This window comes from Homarus americanus, unplaced genomic scaffold (assembly GCF_018991925.1).
Source record: "Homarus americanus isolate GMGI-L3 unplaced genomic scaffold, GMGI_Hamer_2.0 scaffold40248, whole genome shotgun sequence".
In the NCBI taxonomy this organism is placed as follows: domain Eukaryota; kingdom Metazoa; phylum Arthropoda; class Malacostraca; order Decapoda; family Nephropidae; genus Homarus; species Homarus americanus.
The window spans coordinates 686,112-711,010 of NW_024712526.1; the positions used below are offsets into that span (position 1 = coordinate 686,112).

At 38.2% G+C, this 24,899-nt stretch overlaps 1 protein-coding gene across 2 annotated transcripts; it reads left to right on the forward strand.

Moving 5' to 3' along the window:
* Positions 1-2,057: 2,057 nt before the first annotated feature.
* LOC121860614 (mediator of RNA polymerase II transcription subunit 15-like) lies at positions 2,058-23,046 on the forward strand. 2 transcript variants are annotated; one of them, XM_042357843.1, is made up of 3 exons: positions 2,058-2,233; positions 12,515-12,643; positions 19,847-23,046. In XM_042357843.1, exons 2-3 carry the CDS (start codon positions 12,527-12,529, stop codon positions 21,473-21,475), a joined length of 1,746 nt encoding a protein of 581 aa, XP_042213777.1. In that variant the 5' UTR covers positions 2,058-2,233; positions 12,515-12,526; the 3' UTR covers positions 21,476-23,046. The 2 variants fall into 2 exon arrangements, with proteins under 2 accessions (XP_042213777.1, XP_042213786.1); XM_042357852.1 differs by lacking the exon at positions 2,058-2,233 and adding an exon at positions 7,773-7,887.
* The last annotated feature ends 1,853 nt before the right edge of the window (positions 23,047-24,899 follow it).

Sequence of the window (24,899 nt, forward strand, 5' to 3'; positions counted from 1 at the left end):
CGAGGGTGTCCATCCTGCGGTGTAGAGATTGTAGCAGGTCCCTCATGTCTTGTTTGTCTGATAAGATGCTACTTGTCTGAGGAGCGTTGATCTGCTTGACGAGACCGGAGCTGTCATGGTTTTGGGGTGGATCGGTGGTTCGGTGGTAGTAGGAGTGGATTATATTATATAAAGATAATAATATGTCTTATTTCTTACCGTAGAGTCCGATACCTTCACACTGATTACTTACAGGAGATTATGGCGTATCTACGTAGAAGTTCACTCCACCACTCGACATTCCATGATTTATACTTGATAAATGATGATTTGATGAATTCATTTAATTTTCAACATCTATATAAGTTACTGGTTATACTTTGTCATAACCAATCAGTCATTACCTTTAGTAATAATAAGATAGGATCACAGATACGGGCAGATAATTGCACTTACATTTATTTGTCAAGCTTCCATACAATGATTTACAATTTGCATGGATATATGATTTACTCACGTTCACGCTGTAATAAAATTAATCTTCTAAAACAGGGAATTTCCAACTTGGGGACACATGTGATTACTCTACTGTGGTATGACTTAACAGAGCCTTAATTCTTCAAGTGATTCATTTACTGCCAGCCTGGATTGCTTTTGTTGCAACCAGGCTTCATCACAAGAACTTCTTCCCACGGCCATAACAACAAAAAGGTACTCTTGGGTTACCACACATAGTCTCGCGTCACTGACAGTCACTGTGGACGGTTGTCGCGGCAAGTAGAACTGGTAAGCGTGACTTGAATTAACCATTAGGTGCAATAGACCAGCCTGGATTGCTTTTGTCGCAACCAGGCTTCCACACGTGATATTTCCACGGGGATAACAAACCTAGGTTAACACACTTAGTCTCGTGTCGACGACGGTTCACAGGACGGAGTGCGGTGGAGGACTCTGTGTGGTGTGGTGTCCCGCCCCCCCCTTCAGGAGGGAGAGGCTGGAGGCGACGTCTTAACTAACCCATGGCTCAGGGGATACTACTTAAAATGAGGTTTTTGGGTGTGAAGCGATGAACAGTACAACACTGTTCCACTGCCCACCCCCCTAAAGGCTGGCTAACATACACTAATTGAAAAATACATGTCCCAGTTATGCCTCGCCGGGCGTCTTATCTCTGGTAAAACAAACTTTGGAGTTGGTTGCGTGGGTAAGCCTAACGCAACCCATGACAGGAGCTAAGTGGAGGCATGGCCACTGAGTTGTACGCGGCAGCATGGTGCACAGCAGTGTGTTCATGGAATACTCTGTCTGCCGTGCTTGCGTAGGTCGCCGGGGTTGTAGAGTAGTCCAGTGCTGACAGGGCGAGACGAACTTCTGCAAGGAGCTTCTGAGTGTGAAGCTGGCGCAGGAGTGTCAGGAAGCCTGTCTGTGTGGTGGGGGGAGTTCAGCCTCCGCATCTCATCCCAGAGACGTGCAGGCATTGAGTTGCTGAGGGGGAGACTTGATAGGTCTTGCAGGAGACTGGCGCCAGGCCGCTGGTATCGCCTCTTTAGAGCATCAAGTAGAGCTGCAAATTTGTTGTCATTTGGAGGCTGAGTGATGACTTCTGAGACTTGCGTGGTGACTTCTGTGGGCAAGGAACAGACAAGGGCGACGTACTTCTGTTCGTCTGTAGCTGTAGAGCCGGTGAGAGCTGCCTTCACATGAATTATCCAGTCCTCGATGTTGTGGTTGAAGACTGGGAGAGAGATCCATTTCTCATTCATCCTGTGTGAGTGCGTCACTCCGTGGGTTACCAATTGTAGCGTGCGTATATGTGGCAAAGTTAGTCAAATTTATCTTTCTTATGTTTGTTTAGTTAGGTCTGTTTTTTATATGACTCATACCCACAAATATTAAGTAACGTTTATTTTGAAAATATAAATTTTTTAACATATTTCCACAAACTACAACAGTGTAACAGTGAAAATCCGGTTTCATATTTTTTTCAATCAATTTCGCTCATTGGTTCGTCCTATATAATTACCAAAACATTAAAAAAAAATCTTCAAAACTGCACTCGCACTGTCTTAACGGGATACAATAACTTAACACCAATGAGAGAGAAAATACTGTAGGTCAGCTTGTTGTTAGTGAAGACAGCGGTACGAGAAGCTTGACTCAACGTAAACAACAAGCTTAGAGTCGGTCGGTGCATCACGGACGAGGAGACTAGAACAACTTGCATACATAATAAGAGGAAATTATAGATATATAGGTGAGCTGGAGGTGCTTTGTTCTCGGTAGATGCTATTGATGGACTAGGTCTTAACATCCCCGCCAGTTTCTATAGAAAGAGTTAATATTTTCCTGTTTGGACTTAGTAGGTATTAGGCAGCTACCAAACAGGGAGGTACTACCGCCTGGGAAGATATTGGAAGCATAATGTGTTGTCTAATGGTAGACCCTACTGCTATATGTGACCAAGTCCCAGGTTGATGATCTGACTTTCTGCCTCATTTACACACAATTGCAGGGTCTCAATTGTTTCTCTTACTTTAACAATGGTAAATTTGTATAAGGGCACCCAATACTGTTAGAAAGTAAAAACTATATTTTTTTAGTGTATTTGTGTGGGTTTAAACTGATTATGACCTTCATTCCTGTCGGAAATTGGGGTATTATTGCATTTTTTCACCCCACATTTCTACCCGTAATCTATTATCATATTCGAATAAGACTTCTAATTGTAAGATAATTTTCTTCTATTACATTACTGTCGCAAATGTATAATAACGGAGATAGCATATCCAAAATTTTCTCTATTTCTTCCATTAATCTTCCGCCATTATCGCCTACCTCATCTCCCACACTGCGTGTCTCCTTTGTAAATCATTACACGCATGCGTTCCCGTACACGTCACGCGGCCAATCAAAAGCGTTTTTTTTTTTTTGCAACCAATTAAAATGATTTTTTGTTTAATTCACAGTATTTTTGGCCCAATCAAATTCGATTTTATTTTGAATCTCTCATATTTCCAAATTCATATTCATTTCCTACCATGGAATGATGGAAGTCTGTGATGGGTGTTACTTAAATTATATGGAGCTGATTGCGAGTTTTTGGGAAAAAACGAAGAAAGTCTAGCATAATTTCTTGGTCGCATGGTGTTCTCCCGACCTCAGTAAAGTGTCTTCATCACTTCTTGGAAGAAGCTGCCCGCCTATGCCCCCCATTAAGCGAGAATCAGCATCAGCAACCTGTAAGAATCTCAGAATCCAATGATGAACAAGAACCAGGCCAATAAGGTAAGAAATAGGTGATTCTATCATATGGTGAGAGTCAGTTAGGTTAGGTTAGGTTTGGTTTATGTTTTTCTAGTGTTTTATTTTTTGGTGTATTTTGTATTCTCTTAGCCATCATTTTTTTTCAGAAAACGTCCCACGAAAAAAAAAATCGATAAAAAAAGCCGATTTCCAACGGAAATGAAGGTCATAATCAGTCTAAACACACACAAATACACTAGAAAAATATATTTTAACTTTCTGACAGAGTTAGTGCACTTATGCAAATTTACCGAAATTGGCAGTTTTTTTTTTATTTAATTTTTCGTGGGACGTTTTCTGAAAAAAAAATAATGGCGAAGCGAATACGAAATACATTGTACACAAAAAACACTAGAAAAACATAAACCGAACCTAACCTGATCTAACCTAACCGAATCTCACCATATGATGGAATCACTTATTTTTTACTTTATTAGCCTGGTTCTCGTTCGTCGTTGGAGTTACCACAATGTCACATATGTTGGTCTTGACGATATTTACATTCGTTCTTGCACTTAGGACACTTTATTGAGGCTTGGAGAATACCATAAGATCGAAAAAATGCTAGAGTTTCTTTGTTTTCCCCCAAAACTCTCAATCAGCTCCATATAATTGAAGTGACACCCATCGCAGACTTCCATGGTCGGAAATGAATTTGAATTTGGAAATATGAGAAACCTAAAATAAAAATAAAATTTGGTTGGGCCCAAAATACCGCGAATTAAACCACAAATCATTATAATTGGTTGCAAAAAAAACGCTTTTGATTGGCCGCGTGACGTGTACGGGAACGCATGTGTGTGATGATTTATGAAGGAGACACGCAGTGTGGGAGGTGAGGTAGGCGATAATGGCGGAAGATTAACGGAAGAAAATAAAGAAAATTTTGGATACGCTATCTCCGTTACTATACATTTGCGACGGTAATGTAATAGAAGAAAATTATCTTATATTTAGACGTCTTATTCTAATATGATAATAGATAAAGGGTAGGAATGTCGGGTGCGAAAATGCAATAATACCTTAGCAACACAACATTCATTCTGTATATCGTTTCTCACTTTTGATTTATTTTGGGCAATTTGTAGTAGTGCACCGTTCTTTCTTTGGGTACTAGAAATGTGTTTTTATTGTGGTTTTGATGAGTTTTGAACAAATTTGACATTCATATCCGTCGGAAATCACTCGATTTTTAGATACCTTCCCCCCCCCCCCTTCCCACAATCTTAAGGGAAGATGCTGGGAAGTGGGAGTTTTTGGGTGGGGGAAATCACAGAAACAGGTGATTTCCAATGGAGAACAAGTTCAAAAGTCATCAAAAGCCACAGGAAAAAACATTACTAATGCCGAAAGAAATATAAGGTTATTTTTTGTTATTCACCCATCACCTTTTTTCACACAAAAATATATATACTGTATATTCTTGCTGTTTTAGATGATTCTGACATTTATCTTTGGGGCAAATCACTTTTATTTATTTATTTGTATTTTTTAGTTAGGTTAGGTTGATTGGTTGGTTCCTTTAGTATGAGAATAGGTTATGTTTGGTGTATTACTCAAATCTGACCTTAATTTTTTGTGCAAATTAAAAAAAATGCAAAAAATTATTTTCATTTCAACAGAAACTACTAATTTGCACAAAAATGGAGGTCAGATTTAAGTAAAACACACCAAAATTAACCCCTTCCCATACTATAGGAACCAACCTAACCTATTCTCATACCAAAGGAACCAACCTAACCTAAACTAACCTAACCTAACTAAAAAAAAGTGATTTGCCCCAAAGATTAATGGCAGAATCATCTAAAACAGCAAGAAACTATAAAAAAAATATACCGTATACAGTATATATTTTTCGTGTGAAAAAAGGTGATGGGTGTTTCACAAAAAATAACCAAATATAACCTAACTTAACCTACCTCTTTTTCTGTGTAAAGAAACAAACAAACATAGAAAATCACCAAAAAATAACCAAACCTAACCGGCTAACCCAAACTGACCTAACCTAATTAGGAGGGCTCTGTCCCCCAGAACCCCCTTGTTCATGCCCCCATATCTCACCTTAATCTGAAGAAGAATCAAGTTCATCTGAGTTGTCGATGTTTAAATCGATGATTTGAAGTGGTGCTCATGGGAGTGTTTTCTAAAAAATGCAATGGCCTCGGTATTTTTCTGATGGAAATCGGCAAAAGACTTAAAATAATCACGTTGACAATGTCGGCACAGCTCTTCCACCTGTTCAGCCATATCTGGTACTGAAATTCAAAATTTCCCCCCTGACGCACCCACGCATTGCTCATTGGCTAAGACAAAGAGCTCTTACCCAATAATAAGTCTCCCCTCGCCGTGCTCTCCCCAATAATGTTACCCTCACCCTCTTCTTCCACTAACCAATAAGAACTTCCACACCATCCCTGCACACGGGAGCAGGACGTAAACAAGCAATGGGAGCGACTTGTGAACTACAAAAGAATAATATTGGAGAAATAACTTCTTGGTTATCCTTAAATTATGACGAAAATATCATAGAAGAAAAAGTCTTAGAATTGTCCAAGCATTCAGAAAAACATTTCTAACACCGAAAGATAGAACGGTGCACTAATATAAAAAGACCTTTATTTTTTTTATTTGTGGTTATTATTATTTTTTATTATATTAGTTTAATTTTTAAGTATTATTATTATTTATTTATTATTATTATTATTATTATTATTATTATTATTATTATTAATATTGATATTATATTTTTGCCCCCCAGGCCCTGATGTAGGTCGGTTACCTCATCGCTATAAGAACAGTCCAATCCCAACCATTGTAAAAATTATCAATAACTTGTAATCAACCAGTGTATTCACTCCCAGTCAATCTTACTTTTTGCACTGTCACTATGTTGAAATGCCCTGTAGTATGACCTTCTCCCCACCTAGTTATTATATATCATATTTGTATCACTTATGTTACTTGTATATTATTTGTAAATCAAGAGACCCATTCCCCAATTATGTAACTGTATATTTTCATCCTTCCGGCTGCCGTGCTCTTTCAGTAAACTGTTTATTATTATTATTTATTATTACACACACACACACACACACATATACAATACTACAGGTAAAAGAAATAATTGTCCTAAGGGCAGACACATAAAGGGAATATATATTTCTTTGTACACAAGTACAGGTACAAATAAATAAATAAATATATAAATAAATACAGTGACCCCTCGTTTAACGAACACCTCGGTTAACGTAATTTCGATTAACGAACTGCCTTCCATAAGGATCTTCAATTCGGTTAACGAAAAAAAATTCGCTTAACGAACTTCTTACGAACCGACCTCAACATGTTTTCGCTTGCACTGACCGGGCAACCAGCTTTAGTATCAGTCCGCCAATACATTAATCGGTTCTAGGGCTTAAATTCCTTACTATTTTTGTAAATATCAAGAAGTTTATACTATTCAATAATTTTAAAAGTTTAATATTCAATTTTTTAGTCATTTTAACAATTATTGAACAAAATTGAAGGTAAAGTGACTAGTTTAATGCGCGGCATCCAGCCTCTTAACACAGCAAACAGGCGTCAGTCTCTCTCTGTTTTCACTGGAGGTAACATCTTGCTTGAGACTCTCTTCAACTAAACGCTTTTTTTCTGTGTTTCCAAGCAAATTATTGGTCATTTTGAAATATATTTTATATATTGACAATATATAATGCAGTGCAGCGTTGATTTAAAGAAAATAATCTTGAATTAAACCAGAGAGCTAAAATTTTATGGGTGAAATGGCACCATGGGGTGACTTCTCTTCCACCCCAATGCCTTCTCTTCTTCCTTCTCCTCCACCCCCATTCTAAATCCCATCATCATCATCATCATCCAGGAGCCTTCTACATACACACCTCAAAGTAAGTGAACTTTTCTACCATTTTTGTTGAATTTAGGAAATTTTCGGTGAGCTGGAACCAATTACCCAAAAACCCATTGAAACAATGGTTTCGGTTAACGAACTTTTCGGTTAACGAACGACCTTCTGGAACGGATTGAGTTCGTTAACCGAGGGGCCACTGTATTTTTTTTAAATTTCTTACCTATTTTTTTCTTCAAAACTCGCAATTTTCCGAGATATGATGATGCGATCCCGGAATGGTGTAACACGTGTGACCCACTCTGGAAGCGTGGGAGGCTTTACCTCCACTTTGCACCCCCTTCCCTTCCTCCCTCCCCCGCTCTGTGTTATGTCTCTGGCACGCGTAAGAAATATTTCTTCCATTTATGTTTTTTACCGTTTAATAATTATTGTTTTATTTTTTGTTGCACATTCTGTATGAAAGATTGTGTGTGCATGTAACAAAGTAATAAAAATGAAGAAATTTACTTAATGTCTACCTGAAATTACGAGTTGAAAAGTAACTGCTCTCGGTGCTAAGTCTGGCATCCTTCTCTCTCTCACATTGGTTCCATCAACATCTCCCAGGCATTTTCTGGTAAAGTTGGTGTTGTAAGTGCTTTCTATATATACAATACTGTACTGTAGTGCAGTGAGCCCCCCATCATCTGACACCTACCACAAGCTTGATTTATCCTCATCTTTCTCCTGCAGTGCTGGTAAGCATTATTTTGTTTTTCAAGTTTTCTGATTATGGTAGGTTACTTTGGCCAAAAAGTTGGGTATTGGGGTGAGATGAAAGACCAGACCAGGAGGAAAGTGCCTTGATAACTCTGAGTTATCAGTGATTTACTGTACTGGTACACAGTTGTGTTGGACATGCATATACTTTTGCTAAATTATCTTTAACAATTGAAAGAGTACTGATGAGTGAAAAAATTCTCTCAATGCCACTGCTTTAAATGTAAGGAAATTGATGTACAGGGCGTCCCCCAAATTTGCTGGGGTTAGGTTCTCAAAATGGCCACGAGTCGCCAAATCCGCGATTAACATTTGCGGACGGGGGGTACATTTTTACTTGTGTACAAAGAAATGTATATTCCCTTTACGTGTTTGCAATAAGACAATTATTTCTTTTACCTGTAGTATTGTATACTGTGTGTGTGTGTGTGGAGAGTCGACACACACCCACCCACATATTTACAATACAGGTAAAGGAAATTACTGTCTCTAGAACGAATGGCTCCCTGTCCCAGCCGCAAAAATGCCGGCAACCTTAAAACTATCCACAGACATTCTTGGGTTCATCCAGGGTGTCATCCGCGAATAACCACGAAGTAAAAATCCACGAACTTGGGGGCCCCCTGTACCTCTATTTGTGATGGGGTTAGGTTCCTTAAAATCCAATCGCAGGTCAAAATATTGTAAATCAAGTTAATTTTAACTTGGGGTTGAGTGGAATAGGTTACTGGTCAGTCAGACACCCATATATATCACTGAAAAAACCACACTTAGGATATTACTAGCATTGCATTACAATTAAACAACACTCACCACATCATTAAGAACAAGCCTGGTCATCATTACATATCCCCTTTAAGGCTAAGGGGACTCTTGAAGGTGGAGTGGAGACATCACACTGACTCCCACTCAGCCTCTGGGGAGTCTCATGCTGCTTCACCTCCAGAGACACGGTTTTCCTGGGTGCCTTGGCCTTCCCAGACATTTTCAAAATTACACTGCTCATTTCAGTGACAAAAACATGATAATAATGATGGGGACTCATTTGTTTTATGAACAAAATTTAAGAAATGATGCGATGGAGGTGTGGTAAGGAATTACTGACCTGCCCTGATTAATGTCAGGTGGAGATGAGGTGGGAGATTAGTGACATGATAAATGTCAGATCACCCATTGTCAGGGTGGAGGATTAGTGGGTCTTGACCTGAAGATGTCTTGAATAAAGATGAAAGCTAAGTAACAAATATATTTATGGCTAGGAAAAAAGAGTATAAACTTTTATTCATAACTTCTTCTCTTATAGTGTTAGAGAAATGAGTGAGAGGCAGCAGAGGGAGAGGGACAGACCCCTTCAAGAATGGGGTCAATTGAGGGAGCGAGGGTCACTCTGTCCCTCCCTCTCCACCACCTCTTAACCCTAGCAAACAGCATTTGTTCTAATTGTGTTAGAGAGATGAATTGAATACTATAATGATCCTGAATGAATTCTCTGCAAGACTTTTTCAATAAAAGATCCTTAAATTAAATATTTTGACAACATAATGATGGGGACTCAGTTGTTTTATTAAAAAAAAAACGTAAGGAATGTTGATACTGGAGTCTATAAAATAATTCTAATTAAGTTAGAAACACCATTTTATATTAAAATAATTCTGAATAATTTATCTGGAAGGTTGTTTAAATAAATATATTTAAAAAACTCAAAATATATATGATACAGGAGCCTCATGAACAGAGTCGTGTGAGTCTGTTTTCCCGAATCTAACCGACGATCCCACACAAACTAACACAAGAGCTGTATTTATTTATGCAAACACCACAGTACACGTACAATATATTATAAATAAACAAAGTAATGTACATTACTGCTGTCATCTTGAACCTACTGGAGGAGTATACTATATACAGTACTGTCCAATCTCCTGAATGTACATGTAATACTTAAGTAACTGTACAGTGACCCCTCGTTTAACGAACACCTCGGTTAACGTAATTTCGATTAACGAACTGCCTTCCATAAGGATCTTCAATTCGGTTAACGAAGTTCTTACGAACCGACCTCAACATGTTTTCGCTTGCACTGACCGGGCAACCAGCTTTAGTATCAGTCCGCCAATACATTAATCGGTTCTAGGGCTTAAGTTCCTTACTATTTTAGTAAATATCAAGAAGTTTATACTATTCAATAATTTTAAAAGTTTAATATTCAATTTTTTAGTCATTTTAACAATTATTGAACATAATTGAAGGTAAAGTGACTAGTTTAATGCGCGGCATCCAGCCTCTTAACACAGCAAACAGGAGTTAGTCTCTCTGTTTTCACTGGAGGTAACATCTTGCTTGAGACTCTCTTCAACTAAACGCTTTTTTTCTGTGTTTCCAAGCAAATTATTGGTCATTTTGAAATATATTTTACATATTGACAATATATAATGCAGTGCAGTGTTGATTTAAAGAAAATAATCTTGAATTACACCAAGAGAGCTAAAATTTTATGGGTGAAATGGTGCCATGGGGTGACTTCTCTTCCACCCCAATGCCTTCTCTTCTTCCTTCTCCTCCACCCATTCTAAATCCCATCATCATCATCATCCAGGAGCCTTCTACATACACACCTCAAAGTAAGTGAACTTTTCTACCATTTTTGTTGAATTTAGGAAATTTTCGGTGAGCTGGAACCAATTACCCAAAAACCCATTGAAACAATGGTTTCGGTTAACGAACTTTTCGGTTAACGAACGACCTTCTGGAACGGATTGAGTTCGTTAACAGAGGGGTCACTGTAATCACTTATTACATCTTGACACATAGGCGATGGACGTGTGGTAGGGGATTAGTGGGTCGTGGGTCTCATGTTACTGACCTAACCTGATGCAATGTCAAGTCCGCACATGGTATAGAAACTCTTTTCTCATTTGTGGTGGAGGTGGGGAGGAGGGATTAGTGGTCTAATATTAGTGATCTGATGCAATGTCACTAAAACAGAGTACACTGTGAAATTTAGTGATGTCCTCTCACTGTAAGATCAATTAAAAACTGAAGATAACTAATACACATTGAGCTCCATTTCTTACACATGTGTAACCAAGGAGTAACAATGGCTGGACTGTGGTTCACCAGATGGCCACAAGGCGGCGTTTGGGTAGATGATGCCTTAGCTGACAAATGAAATGAGTGATGTGTTCCATATTCCAACTTGGTGAGTTGGTGGTATGACGAATATAATTAATGTTAGTTTGTTTACATTGCAAATAGGGAAGTGGTCGTAATATATCAGCATCATTTACGCGAATTATCGTAGATTCAGATATTGTAAATACGTAGAGGTTTACCTGTACTGTACAATACAGTCTCTCCTCGACTTACGAAGGGGTTCCGTCCCGACAACCAGGTCGTAAGTCGAATTGGTCGTCAGTCGAAAAGGCGAAAATAATACATAGAAATTCTAAAATGGGTGTGTCTTTTTCTTCTCAGCACCACGAGAACTCTCACATTTCGCTTGCCAGCCATTTTAAAGGGATTTACCAAAAAAATTTTGTCAGTACACAGCGCGATCACTAACGTCAGGACTCGAAAATACAGTGATCCCTCAGTTAACGAACACCTCGGTTAACAAAATTTCGGTTAATGAATTACCTTCCATAAGATTCTTCACTTCGGTTAACGAAAAAATTTCGGTTAATGAATTCTTTACGAATTTTTCCCAACATGTCGCCTGCTCACCAGCTGTAGTATTAGTCCATCAATACAGTAATCGGTCTTAGGGCTTAAATTCGTTACCATTTGAGTAAATATCAAGAAGGTTGTACTATTCAATAATTTTCCAAGTCTTATATTAAAGTTTTTAGTCATTTCAACAATTATTTAACATAATTGAAGTCCAGGGAACTAGTTTTTAGCTTGCCAAACAGCCGCACAACACACCCAAAATGGCGTCAGTGTGTGTCCCTGCTCAGTGGAGGAAGCTTCTTGCTTGAGACTCTCTTGAACATTAACTATTTTTTCGTTTTTACAGTACAATTATTGGTCATTCTGAAGTTTATTTTACACATTGACAATGTATAATGCAGTGCAGTGTTGATTTAAAGAAAATAATCTTGAATTACACCAAGTGAACTAAAATTTTATGGGTGAAATGGCACCATGGGGTGACTTCTCTTCCACCCCAATGCCTTCTCTTCTCCATTCTCCTCCACCCCCATTCTAATTTCCATCATCATCATCATCAACCAGGAGTCTTCTACATGCACACCTCAAAGTAAGTGTACTTAACTGCATTTATTTTCGGTGAGCTGGAACCAATTACCCAAAATCCCATTGAAACAATAGTTTCGGTTAATGAAATTTTCGGTTAACGAACGACCTTCTGGAACGAATTGTGTTCGTTAACCGAGGGACCACTGTACGTAATGTGAAAAATATTTTATACGACCACGGCGGTCGTATGTCCGGGTTGTCGTAAGTCGAGTATGTCGTATGTCGAGGAATACCTGTACTGTATAATAAGTGAATAGTCCAGATAAAGTTGTATTGTACAGTGATGTGTTGAAGTTTTTATAATCTGTATTTTTTTTTTTTTTTTAACAATGTGTTGTTTTGTTGCAGGAGTAGAAAGTGATGGCAGAAGATTGGAAATCATGGTCGTTCAGGCAGAAGATCATCATGCAGCTGGAAGATCATATTCGACAAACTCCAGCTGGTAGTTCGAGAGGAGCACATGACCTGGAACTTCAGGTACTGTAAACCTGCTCTAATAGGGACATTTCTGGTACATGCCCTTTAGCCAGCTAGCAATTCTCATTACTGTACACTACATGCCATAATAGGGATTTCAGTGATTTGACTAACACCCTGTTATGGTAGCTGAGGTAATTTTATTTGTGTTTTTAATAAAATAATTGCCCAATCCTCCCCTTGCACTTGTTGTCCTCTGATGAGGAAGATCAGGTGTAGAGATTGCTCTTATGAAGTCTGTATCTAGTATCCAACACACACACACACACACACACACACACACACATACACACACATTGCCAAGGCCAGTGTCTTATTTCCAGGTCGGTCCACCATTTAGAAAGCAGGTCCAGTTGACGTGGCACAAACCCAAAAAAGTAATATCTCCATTAGCCGCAATCCCTCAAACCCGGAACTCTCCAATAGCTGGTATTGGAATTTTCTGAGGGGTACTTTTCCCGGAAAATTACGAGAAAATTTTCCCGATACCCGGAAAATTCTGGGGATTTTTTTCCGGGTTTGAGAAAAGTTTTCCAGTACCTGGAAAATTCCAGGGATGGGGAATATTTTTCCAGGTTTGAGAAATGATGTAATGGGCAATTTCTGGATCTTCTGAGAACAGTTTTCCGCTACCCGGAAAATTCCGGGGATGAGGGATTTTTTTCCAGTTTTGAGAGATGAGGGATAGGTTCCAAGGAATGGCACGAATAGGCAAAACCATGAATAGCAACTTATACTACCTTAGTGCACTACTGTATACCTATACCAAACACCTGACCAGCTGCGGCAGCACTCCTCCCCTTCTTTAACTTATCTAATACAGGTAATTCAAATTTCTTTGTCAGGGTCATCACTGACTTATGCCTTTTATGTTTCACTCCACTAGCATCACTAGCATTGATACTAGGCAGTCTTTTAGGGTCCATTTCACACAACACAAGAGATGCTGCATCGTTGCACTGCGGGAGAGGCTCATAAACTAGCCACCATGTGCTTACCACGAATAGTCAAAATCGCGAATTGCAAACCTGCGAATAGCAAGGATTTAATGTAATGGGCAATTTCTGGAACTTCAAGAACATTTTTTCATTACCTGGAAAATTCCATGATATATATAGTACCTGTACAGTACATTTATCTCAAGGAAGTATTCTGTAACATTTAGTATCATCTGCAATAGTACACATAGCATGGTGGTAATAAGAACATATTATCATGTTACCACTGTTATCACTTCGATATTTATTGATTTTATTTATTTTATTTATTTATTTATTTATTTATTTTTTACATTTATATTTTAAGTACTGTATACAGTATACATACTTTACAGTGGTGTGGAACAAGAGGACAGAGCTGTCAGTATCATGTCTAGTTGGCAATTATATACGGGAAAGAAGGTGACTGATCGGTACAAAAATTTTGTTAAACTGCCAGATATCTAGTTGGAGAATTCCAACTATGGCAAACCTTCCACCACAGATAAGAAAATTGCAAATTTTCTTGATATACAGTAAATACTGTGTTTCCACTGTCTCCATTTGACTTAAAAAATGCATACAAATTATCAGAACCTTTTACAGTATAACATAACACTAAACACATCGGGTTGCAAAATAAGTGCTCACTGGATTAACATATCATTACGTTTGTTGAAAGATAGCAAATATGCAAATAGATTGTGATGTCTCAAGAATAAAAGATCTTCTGTACAAATACAGTGCCCTGAAAACTACTGTACCCCCCATGTAATGGTAAAATATTCCTATTCAATAACGGCGTATCTTCTCTCCTGGGGTAACAACTTCTTACTTGCATATGCAAGGGGTTGCCTAGACTCCACCTTTGCTCGGACCAAGTTATAACCAGTTATTCTGCCAAGTATCCAAGATGTACCCATGACTCAGAGTTAAATAATACCTAAGTGGTAAAGCATTTTTTCTTAGAAAAATAAATATGTTCATAAGTTTTTTATCCAATACATTCAATAGTGATTTTTTTGCTGCAAAATTAGTGAAATGTATCTTACCGTAACAAAACCTAGCCCTACCTAATCTTACCTTACCTTATCTAACCTAACGTCACCCTATCTAACCTAACTTAACTTAACCTAACCTAACAAAGCCACAATACACATGACAAATAATTAAGTTCTCCAGAAAAATTTTAATTTCTTTTTTAAAAAATACATTTGCAGAGATAACAACTTTTTATAATCTTTTCTCCAACATATCTATAAATCTGTTCATGATATATAAATGTAATTTAGAATGCCACTATTTTGCATTTTAACCTTTATGCATTTTAAATTTAGGTTAGGTAAGGCATGTTAAGGTTAAGTTAGGTAAGGTAAGGTAAGGTTAAGTTAGGTTAGGTTAGGTTAGGTTAGGTAAAATTTGGCAGTTAATATACAGGACTAACCCGTAAACGAGTTATTTGTATTACTGCTTATATTCTTACTTTATTTTCAACAGTGAGTTCTGATATGGTAATCTTTTCTTGTGCAAATGTCTCGCTTTGTAGATAATTAGGTGCCCAGGCGCGCACTAATTTGTCTTCTCAGCGGTAATGAGGACGCGCTCTGCTGCGGCGCTTTTCCCCGGGCTCGTGGCAGTTTCATTTTCAGCATGACGCGTGAAGGTTGTTGCCTGTTTTATATGGATGTACTGTAAATTGTGAATTTAGGGATAAAGACAACGAGACCCTTCAATTGTTAAAGACCACGGCATTGTTCCTTTAAATAGAGACTGTCCACACTGCGGGAGTCCCTGTGTTTTCAGACTGGAAAGAAATTTTTTCATGACTTCCTCAACGCTTGATGTTTCCTGCCATCACAATAAATCACTCCGGCACCTGGGCTGCATAAACGCCGATGCGGCCGTACTAATTAAAGTACAGAAAATGCCCCAAATTTCACCATATCATAGTAAGTTCTTTCTGTTTAATGTACCGGGGGTCGGCAGCCCCCCGGTAAGGAAGTTAGGTAAGGTTGGTTAGGTCTGTTTTTCATACCAACAAATGTTAAGTTATGTTATTTTTAGAAATATCCAATTTTTAACACATTTGCACAAACTACAACAGTGTCCACTATAAGAAAACAGTAAAAATCTGGCTCAATTTCGCCCACGGGTTAGTCCTGAAAAATTACCGGTTAGGTAAAGGTTAGGTTATGTTAGGGTAAGGTACATTTCACTAATTTTGCTGTAAAAAAAGCATGACTACTGATTGTATTAAACCAAAAACCTATGAAAAAATATTTATTATAAGAAAATATGTGATGTATCTGTTATGCCATTTTACCTCTCTCTCTCAAAATGGATCAAGATTTATCTTATCCACTTTTCCATTATGGATCTACTGTACATGAAATATATATACAGTACCTATAGGCTTATTTTGGTCAGTGGTTAACCATTATCCTCAAATATTACTCAAACATAATTCCATCTTCACTAATGACGCTTGAAGTACGTCTAGCAACTATCACGTGCGTCGATCTCAGCTGATTTCTCCTTCTCTTGTGATTGGTTGATGATTTTGTTAACTGAGAGACGATTGGCCAACTAGCTCCTGCACTGCCTTCATTCAAGAGAACTGAATTTACAGGGTAAACACTAGAGTTAAGGACTGCTTATGGGGATGTAATTAAATTTTGAGTACTGTATGTGAAATTTATGGGACATTTAGGAGTCGGTAAGTTACGGTATTGTATCTCTGCTACTGTACGTAACTGGTGAAGTGTTTTGAATATGCGGCCCAAGGTGATGTAGCAACGGTGGTTGGTAACCTGCCAAGTCCACACACACACACACACACACACATGTTCATTACATCGGGTTTTACTTAGGCCTACTTCATACGAGCGTGTTTGCCCCGCGCAGGAGAAGGCATGTGTTCACACGGGCGTGGTTTTCATGTTTCAGTTCACCCTGCATCTGACAGAAATAATCACAAGCACTTCTAGCCCCTATCATAGATGCACCACAATGCAGGAAAAACATACTCGTCGTACGAAGAAGTATGGAACGATCTACATATTTTTTCATGCCGCCGCAGTTATGAAGTACAGATACAGACAAGGAGTGAGCGTCTCCCTCACTTGAATTTTCACGAGCGTTGTGTGTCCCACTGAACTTCATTAATTTCTACACTGCGCGGGTCTGTACGCACGAAAAGAAAAGCTTGTGTATGAAACAGACCTTACTTGGGAATAAGAGAGCTCTGGCTATCCCGCCCAGTTTGAAATATTACTATAGGGTGTCATATATTTGGGAATAAGTGGGGAATGTTTTGTGAATAGTGGTGTTAAAATAGCAATTGTGGATAAGTGGGGTTGTGAATAGCGAGGTACAGTATTCCTATAATTAACATAATCTTTGTTTACTTATGTTAAATATTTAACTACAATTTTTAAATTTATATAATTCTACTAATTATTTAGATGGTCATAAGCCTTAATCACTAAAATTTCAAGGATCACACATTTGAAAAATTGGTCCAATACAAGTCCAGATCAATATGTAAATAGTTCACCATGTGTTATGGTATTCCACTAACAATTTCAAGTTGCTGTTCACTCTCAGTATCTCACAATTTATGAATTAGTCTCAATTATTTATAAGTAGCTAATAATATTGTCATGATCTACAATCATCAATCTATCTTGCAATAAACATTTAAAAAGATATCATCACTTGTTTACTGAGAAATTTAAATATGTATTACAATAATTTCACAAAATGTTCACTTACTTTAATCAATCTTCATTGAGTTACAACTACTGTACAGTATTTAAGACTCAAAATTCATTCCAGAGTAATCACCAATCATTAATCAAGGATAACATCACAATTTAAGGATATACAGGTTGACAACCCTCTATCCGAAAACCGAAAAGCTCTGAAAACCGAAAGTTTTTTTTTTTAACGAGGATTAGCCCACCCGGCATAGATCACTGACCCACATCAGGGCCGGAATGTAATACAGGTTGTACCTCTCTAGTCCGGCAACCTCGGGACCTGACCAGTGCCGGACCATGGAAATTGCCGGACCATGGAAATTGCCGGACCATGGAAATTGCCGGACCATGGAAATTCACCCTTTTCCTGGATAGATAGTGACTTGTGCTTATGCCTGGAAGCACTAGCACCACTTTCTCTGCATCATGGTCTTTTTGAAGACATATTGAAGGGTTAAATGTCGTATAGTAGCTTCTCAAATTTCGCGAGTTTTTAATTCTTAACGTATTTTATTGGAACACAAAAAAATAAATAAATAAAAATTTTGACTGCGGAAACTTGAATTTCGACGGGTTTGAACGGCCCGCCAACGTGCAGACGACGTGCATAATCGTGTAAACAGCGTCATTTCTCTTATGTGCAAAAGATTATTATTGTTTATTACTGAATGTCTTTTTTATTGAATTAATGTTTATGTGTGCAAAATGGAACAATAGAAGTAGCTAACGATAATGGTAAAGAAAAAAGAGAGATCACATATGTAAGTGCTCATGCGCACACGTGAAAACATATCATCATTACTTTACATAAGAATATGAAAGCAACACTTATTTACTGTTCATATATATTTTAATTAATGTTTCTGAATTTGTTTTTATTGAATTAATGTACGTGTGTGCAAAATTAACAATACAATTTATTAATAATACGTGGAATATTAGAGGAGACGAGACGGCTGCCGGCATTGTTTATGTTAAAGCTTACGAAACCAGTGACTGATTGGTTCTACATATAAAACTGAAGAAAATAAGACCCTGAGTTTAGCTGTAGTAAAATTAATGTAAAAAATGAATATGGTTGCTTGAAGTACCTGTAATGTTATTTAATGTTAATAAATGGAACAATATAAGTAGCTAACCATTAATGGTAAAAAAAAAAGTGAGACTGCTCGTATGTAAGTGTGCACATGTGAAAATATATCGTCATTACTCAACATAAGAATATGAAAGCAACACTTATTTACTGCTCATATATATTGAAGGGTTAAATGTTGTACTCTGTATAGACAAGCAGAGAGAGAGAGAGAGAGAGAGAGCAGCCGAACTGCCGGATGTAAACAAACCTTAATTTCCCGCGGCTTTTTTTTTGTTAAGGGGATTAGCCCACCCGGGCATAGGTCACTGACCCACATTGGGGCCTGAGGGGCAAAAATTTAATACTCCTGTAATAATAATAATAATAATTCAGATAAGGAAAAAAAAAAAATGCCTATCTACCTATTGGACAAACTAAAATCGTTCCGGACCACGGGAGTTTCCGGACCACAGAATGCCGGACTAGAGAGGTACAACCTGTAGTAATAATAATTATAATAATAATAATTATTCATAGTAAATAACATTTTTAATAAAAATACACCAAAATAAAATAATATGATAACATTAATAATAGTAATGTATAATAATAAAATTAATAAAAATAACAATAATACTGGAGTACTGTAATAATAAAATAATAATAATAATAATAATAATAATAATAATAATAATAATAATAATAATAAAGAAATACAAGAATGAAAAAAAGATCAAAAGTGAGAAACACGACCTAGACCTATGAATTATTCTTATTATTCTTCTTATTATTATTATTATTTTTATTATTCCCCCCCAGGCCCTGATGTGGGTCAGAGATCTATGCCCGGGTGGGCTAATACACATTAAAAACAAAAATAAAAAAATTCTGAAAACCGAAAAATTCTGAAATCCGAAATTCCTCTGGCCCCAAGGATTTCGGATAAGGGATTTTCAACCTGTATATAAACTTTTGCATAATTTGCTGACCTCAGCGGTCCTTTCCCATTTTCTGTAAGTTCAGCTCTCTTACATTTCTGAGCGATAACTAAACAAATTTTTGTTACACAGATTTTCGAACATCAGAAAATTAAATTTTGAAATTAAATCAAGTAAAACCAATTTAGCTTTGCTACACTGGATAGTGTTTAGCAGGTCAGAACTTATCTCATTCATTTCTCCATGGTCATAGAATATGTTTTTCTACATAGCAGATCTCAGTGAACAAGGGACTGTGTTAGTCTTACATTTAAAGATCTATTTTCAGAAGAGCTGCTTTTCTGTGCCAATGTATTGATAGTTTTCTTTAGAAATTGACACTCCAGGTTTTATTTTTTTTGGTCATTTACTGTAAGTCAGGAATAAATGTAGTAATAACCAATATTTTGCAGGTGTTCCAAAGGGCGACCAAGAAAGATGAATATCTGCAGTTCATTGGACGTATTTTAATGCATTTGACTGATTTGATTCAAAGTAATAATCAACAAAGTAATAACCCACACCTTGCTGAAGTCTTAACACGCCAACCAGGGCCTGGTGCTAGGATGACGGGTGGTACGGCTAGTCAGATGATAGGACCAGGTGGACCAGTTGTAACTGGTCCAAACACCACAACCATAATGCAGGGTGCACCCAGAATTGGTCAGCCTATGCCAGCTAACATACCAAATCAGGCTGCAGATATGGCTAATTGGCCAACAAATAATCGTCAGCGGTTAAATGAGATGCAAATGTCTGGTGTAAACAAAAAGCCACCTGTGATGACTATGAGTCAACTTGGTTCTCAGCCTTTGAAGATAAATCAAATTCAAATGACTATTGGTGGTCCAAGTGGTGCTACAACTCAGATTGGACCAGTTAGTGGCCAGTTAATTAATAATGTAGGGCGGGGTGCAGCCACTATGCAACCGCGTGTGCCCTCTCCTGGATTTGCACGACAGGGGACACCTACACCTACTAGTGCCTCGCCGGCCCCACCTTTGTCTGCTCCAAATAGTCAGCCATCACCAGCATTTGTATCTCCCTCACCCTCATCCAGCATGGTACCCTCACCAGTTGCAGGGGGTAACAGCGGCGGCATGGGTCGAGGTGCAAGTCACCTCGGAGCTCCTTCTCCAAGTGGGATGATCAACACCCCTGGTCAGTCTCAGCAGCCTTCTCCAGCTCCTCAGTCTATATCCAGTAGCCAGGTGGAAGATGCTGCATACAGGGAGAAGGTACGTCAACTCCACAAGTATGTAGTTCCTTTACGACGTATGATACAAAGAATTGGAAATGATGATGCAGAAAAAACAAAGAAAATGAAACAGCTTCATGACATGCTGCAAAATCCTCAACGACGAATGCCAATGGAAACATTGTTGAAGTGTGAAATAGTTTTAGAGAAATTGGAAATTAATCGTGATGCTGAGACTGAAGCACCGGTGCCACCAAATATGGAGACTTGCATTGCAAATGTGGAAGAGTCTCTGACCACTGTACTAAAGTCCCCATGTGCTGCTCATACTTTACACCGCACAGTATCTCCCGCTCTGTCAGTGTTGTTGGGTCCAACTTACGTCACTCACCCAGTCAAACACTTTAAACGAGACAACCCTCTTCAACCTCCACCAGAGACACCAAATATTAGTGATATTGTCCAAGGTGAAGTAGCTCGGCTTAATGCTCGCTTCAGAGTCAATCTGGATTGCCAGATGCCACCTGGAAGTGATGAGCTGACTCTCATTTGTCAACTTGATGACCCCAACCTACCTTGCATCCCTCCCATAACCCTTACAGTTCCTGCTAAATACCCAGAGAAACCTCCACGGTGTGACTTGCTGTCAGTTGATTATGAAACGACAGATTTCTTAAAAAGCATTAGAGAAAGTATGCTAGTAAGACTGCAAAATATGCCTCCTCACTGTAGCCTCACCATGATGCTGCATAGCTGGGAGATGAGTGTACGTCAAGCTTGTGCTCCAAAGTCTTCAATGACTTCAGCAATAGCCAGTGCTCTATCAATGAATAGTGCATTTTAGGTTCATAAAGGCTTCTTTTTAAAAATGCACTACAGCTGAACAGTTCTTATTATACAGGTTGCTTACTTCTGAACTAGGATGTACAGTCACCCACAAAAGTCCTGTCTCCTCTCCTGCTGTTCACGAACTCCGAGATTCAGACTCATGAACCCGAAGCAATAGACACTGATGCATTATTCTGTTCATAAATGCTTCGGCTTCACGAGTCTGAATCTCGGGGTTTGTGGTTCAGGAGGAGAAGTGACAGGACTTTTGTGGGTGACTGTACCTATTACCCATTTATGCAAGATATCATGATACCAATCACCCTTTCCTCCCTGCCAATCCTTTGCCTTATTTTTTAGGGTAATTGAGTGTAAAATTGGCCCTCTTGGAGCAAGGAGGCCTAAAGTGAGCAGAGCTCCCCTGTCATTACACTTATGCCAAGGCATATCTTTATTAGGGTAATAAGAATCCAGGATCAGCACATCACTCATTCTTATTCCTAGCTGGCTGCTATTGAGAGTAGAGCTTCTTTTTATACTCTCCCTTGGTTGTTTCTACACAATGTCAAGTGTCAAAGCTCCCTTGGGACACTAAAGAGATACCCAGAAAGAAGTACAGGAAGGTCCCTCTTAGCGAACCATATGTATTCCTGAAAAAATGTTTGTTAGTTAGAGTTTCTTTTTAGTCAGTGGGAAAGGGGGCTGGGAGGTAAGCAGGGAGACATGTTGTGTCAAGCTGAGGAAGCGTCTGGCAAATTGTTACAAAATGGTTGTCTGATTGCTCAGCTATGTCACCATTAGTGAGATGGCTAAGGAAGGGGAGGGAGTGTGTGTTATTGTTTAGTTCACAGAGTTCTTTAAGCTTACCATACTTCTGACTGATGTTGGTCTGCTTCAGGTGTTGCAACTTGGTTGGGTAGTGGGACTTTTTTGCCGTGTTTATTTCACAGATGACTTGGTTGCAAAGGGATCTATAGCAGTTGTGGTCATTGAGATAAAAGGCATTGTCTCTTTGTTGCATAAGTCTTTTGATCTGAGGTGTGATCCAGGGCAAGTCAGCTGGGTGTAATCTGACAGACTTCTCCGGGAAGAAGTGGTGGTGAGCTTCCGTGGTGGTTTAATTTATCCATTTGGTGTCCACATCATCCACGCTAAGTACTTCAGTCCAGGGATGGTGAACCATCCACTGCCCAAAGAGACTCACTGCAGTGTCAGTAATTGGCCTGTAGGGTCATGATGTAGGGTCCCTGCACTTGGCTGGTAGTGGGAGCTGGAGACCAGAACACTGATAGGTGTGTGCTACACCCGATAGGAGGCATTGGTTGAGGAGATTGGTATTGGTCCATTAAGTCAGTTAAGATAGGGTCAAGGGCATTTTGGCCGTGTGTGGGGAAGTTCACAGCTTGTGATAGTAGCAGCTGGTCCTGGATATCAGTGGTGTAAATTTCATTATAATCCCTGCATAGTACTAGCATGGCAGGGTATGTATGTACAGTACAGTGGTCCCTCAGATAACGAACGCCTCGGTTAACGAAATTTCGGTTAACGAATTACCTTCCATAAGAATCTTCATTTCGGTTAACGAAAGTCTTACGAAAATGTTTCGACATGCTTTGGTTTGCTCACCAGCTGGAAGATTAGTCCGCCAATACAGAAATCGGTTCTAGGACTTACACTCGTTAAAATTGGAGTAAATATCAAGAAGGCTGTACTATTCAATAATTTTTCAGGTTTAATATTAAAATTTTTAGTTAACACTTATTTAACATAATTGCAGTACAGGAACTAGTTTTTGGTGCACCCATCAGCCACTTCACTCACTGACCAAAGCCTCAGTTTGTGTCTCTGTTCAGTGGAGGAAACATCTTGCTTGTGGGGTCTCTTGAACACAGAGTATTTTTACGTTTTTACAGTACAATTATTGGTCATTCTGAAATTTATTTAACATCTTGACAATATATAGTGCAGTGCAGTGTTGATTTAAAGAAAATGATCTTGAATTACACCTAGTAAACTTAAAATTTTATGGGTGAAATGACGGCATCAAGCATGGGGTGATTTCTCTTCCACTTCCTTCTCTTCTCCTTTCTCCTCCGTCCCCACTTCTAATTCCCATCATCATCATCATCATCAACCAGGAGCCTTCTACATACAGTACACACATCAAAGTAAGTGTACTTTACTGTATTTTTGTTTTACTTTGTATGTAATTTTCGGTGAGCTGCAACCAATTACCCAAAATCCCATTGAAACAATGGTTTCGGTTAACGAACGACCTTCTGGAACGAATTGTGTTCGTTAACCGAGGGACCACTGTATATGTATATATGTATGTATTAGACACTGCATTTAAAAAATTTTGTGGATGCAAATATTTGTGTTGCAGTGTCATTTTATTACATTCTTGTAAATTTTTTTCTGACATTGCATCTCCCAACTTATAATGGTGATCATTGGAGAAATATAAGTCAGTTTATTTCCATACATTCCTTTTTCATACTTGAAGCATTTGTCAACTAACTGTGTGATAGCTAGACCATCATGCAAAATGTTTCTACGTGTGTTGATGTTGGATAATAAATGAAGGTGTGGTCATATCTGTTCGTGAAGAAGGTAGTGAGTGATACACTGTCATACAGTATTTTAAATGTTGGAAAGTTGTGATATAACCCACAGTATGCAAAAATAATATTGTATAATTTAGTAAAGTATCAATTTGATATACAGTACAATGAATGAAAACATATTGAATGAAGCAATAATATAGTTGATATTGTATTTCCTGAAATAAAGTTGATATATTTCTAAACAATTTCATTCATTTGAAATACTGTACAGTACTGTATATGACAACATTTATTTTGGTGTAGAGTCTATTGTCCTCATGCATGAATATAAGAGGAAATTGAGTAGGTGATGATGTACTGTAGAGTACATAATTAATTGAGTACTCGTACTTTTCTATGAAGATAGGAAATGCTGACTAAGGCAGTAGAGTGCTACGTTTTACATACACTGTTGTGTTTAGTTCTGAGTTAAATTCATTCTGACATTTTTTATTCACAGTCACATTTATCTTTTTTGCTTTTGACATTTTTCAGATCTACTGAAAGTTTTGTAGCCATTAATTAATTTGTGATAAATCTATAATGAAAGTCCTCCTTAAGGGTGCCATGGTCAGATTCAAACATGAAAGATATTAAGCACAGACTGTAAGCTATAGAGATACTATGTCTCTCTTGTCAAAAAATGTATTCATTTATATTTAGACTCTTGGTTTATAACTGTACAGTGACCCCTCGTTTAACGAACGCCTCGGTTAACGAAATTTCGGTTAACGAACTGCCTTCCATAAGGATCTTCAATTCGATTAACGAACAAAAATTTGGTTAACGAATTTCTTACGAACCGACCTCAACATGTTTTCGCTTGCACTGACC

What these genes read in the sequence shown, in the direction of transcription:
- LOC121860614 (XM_042357843.1), top strand. Translation starts at nt 12,527, where the DNA reads ATGGCAGAAGATTGGAAATCATGGTCGTTCAGGCAGAAGATCATCATG. An exon ending in CACATGACCTGGAACTTCAG is followed by an intron (nt 12,644 to 19,846) that starts GTACTGTAAACC and finishes AATATTTTGCAG; the next exon opens with GTGTTCCAAAGGGCGACCAA.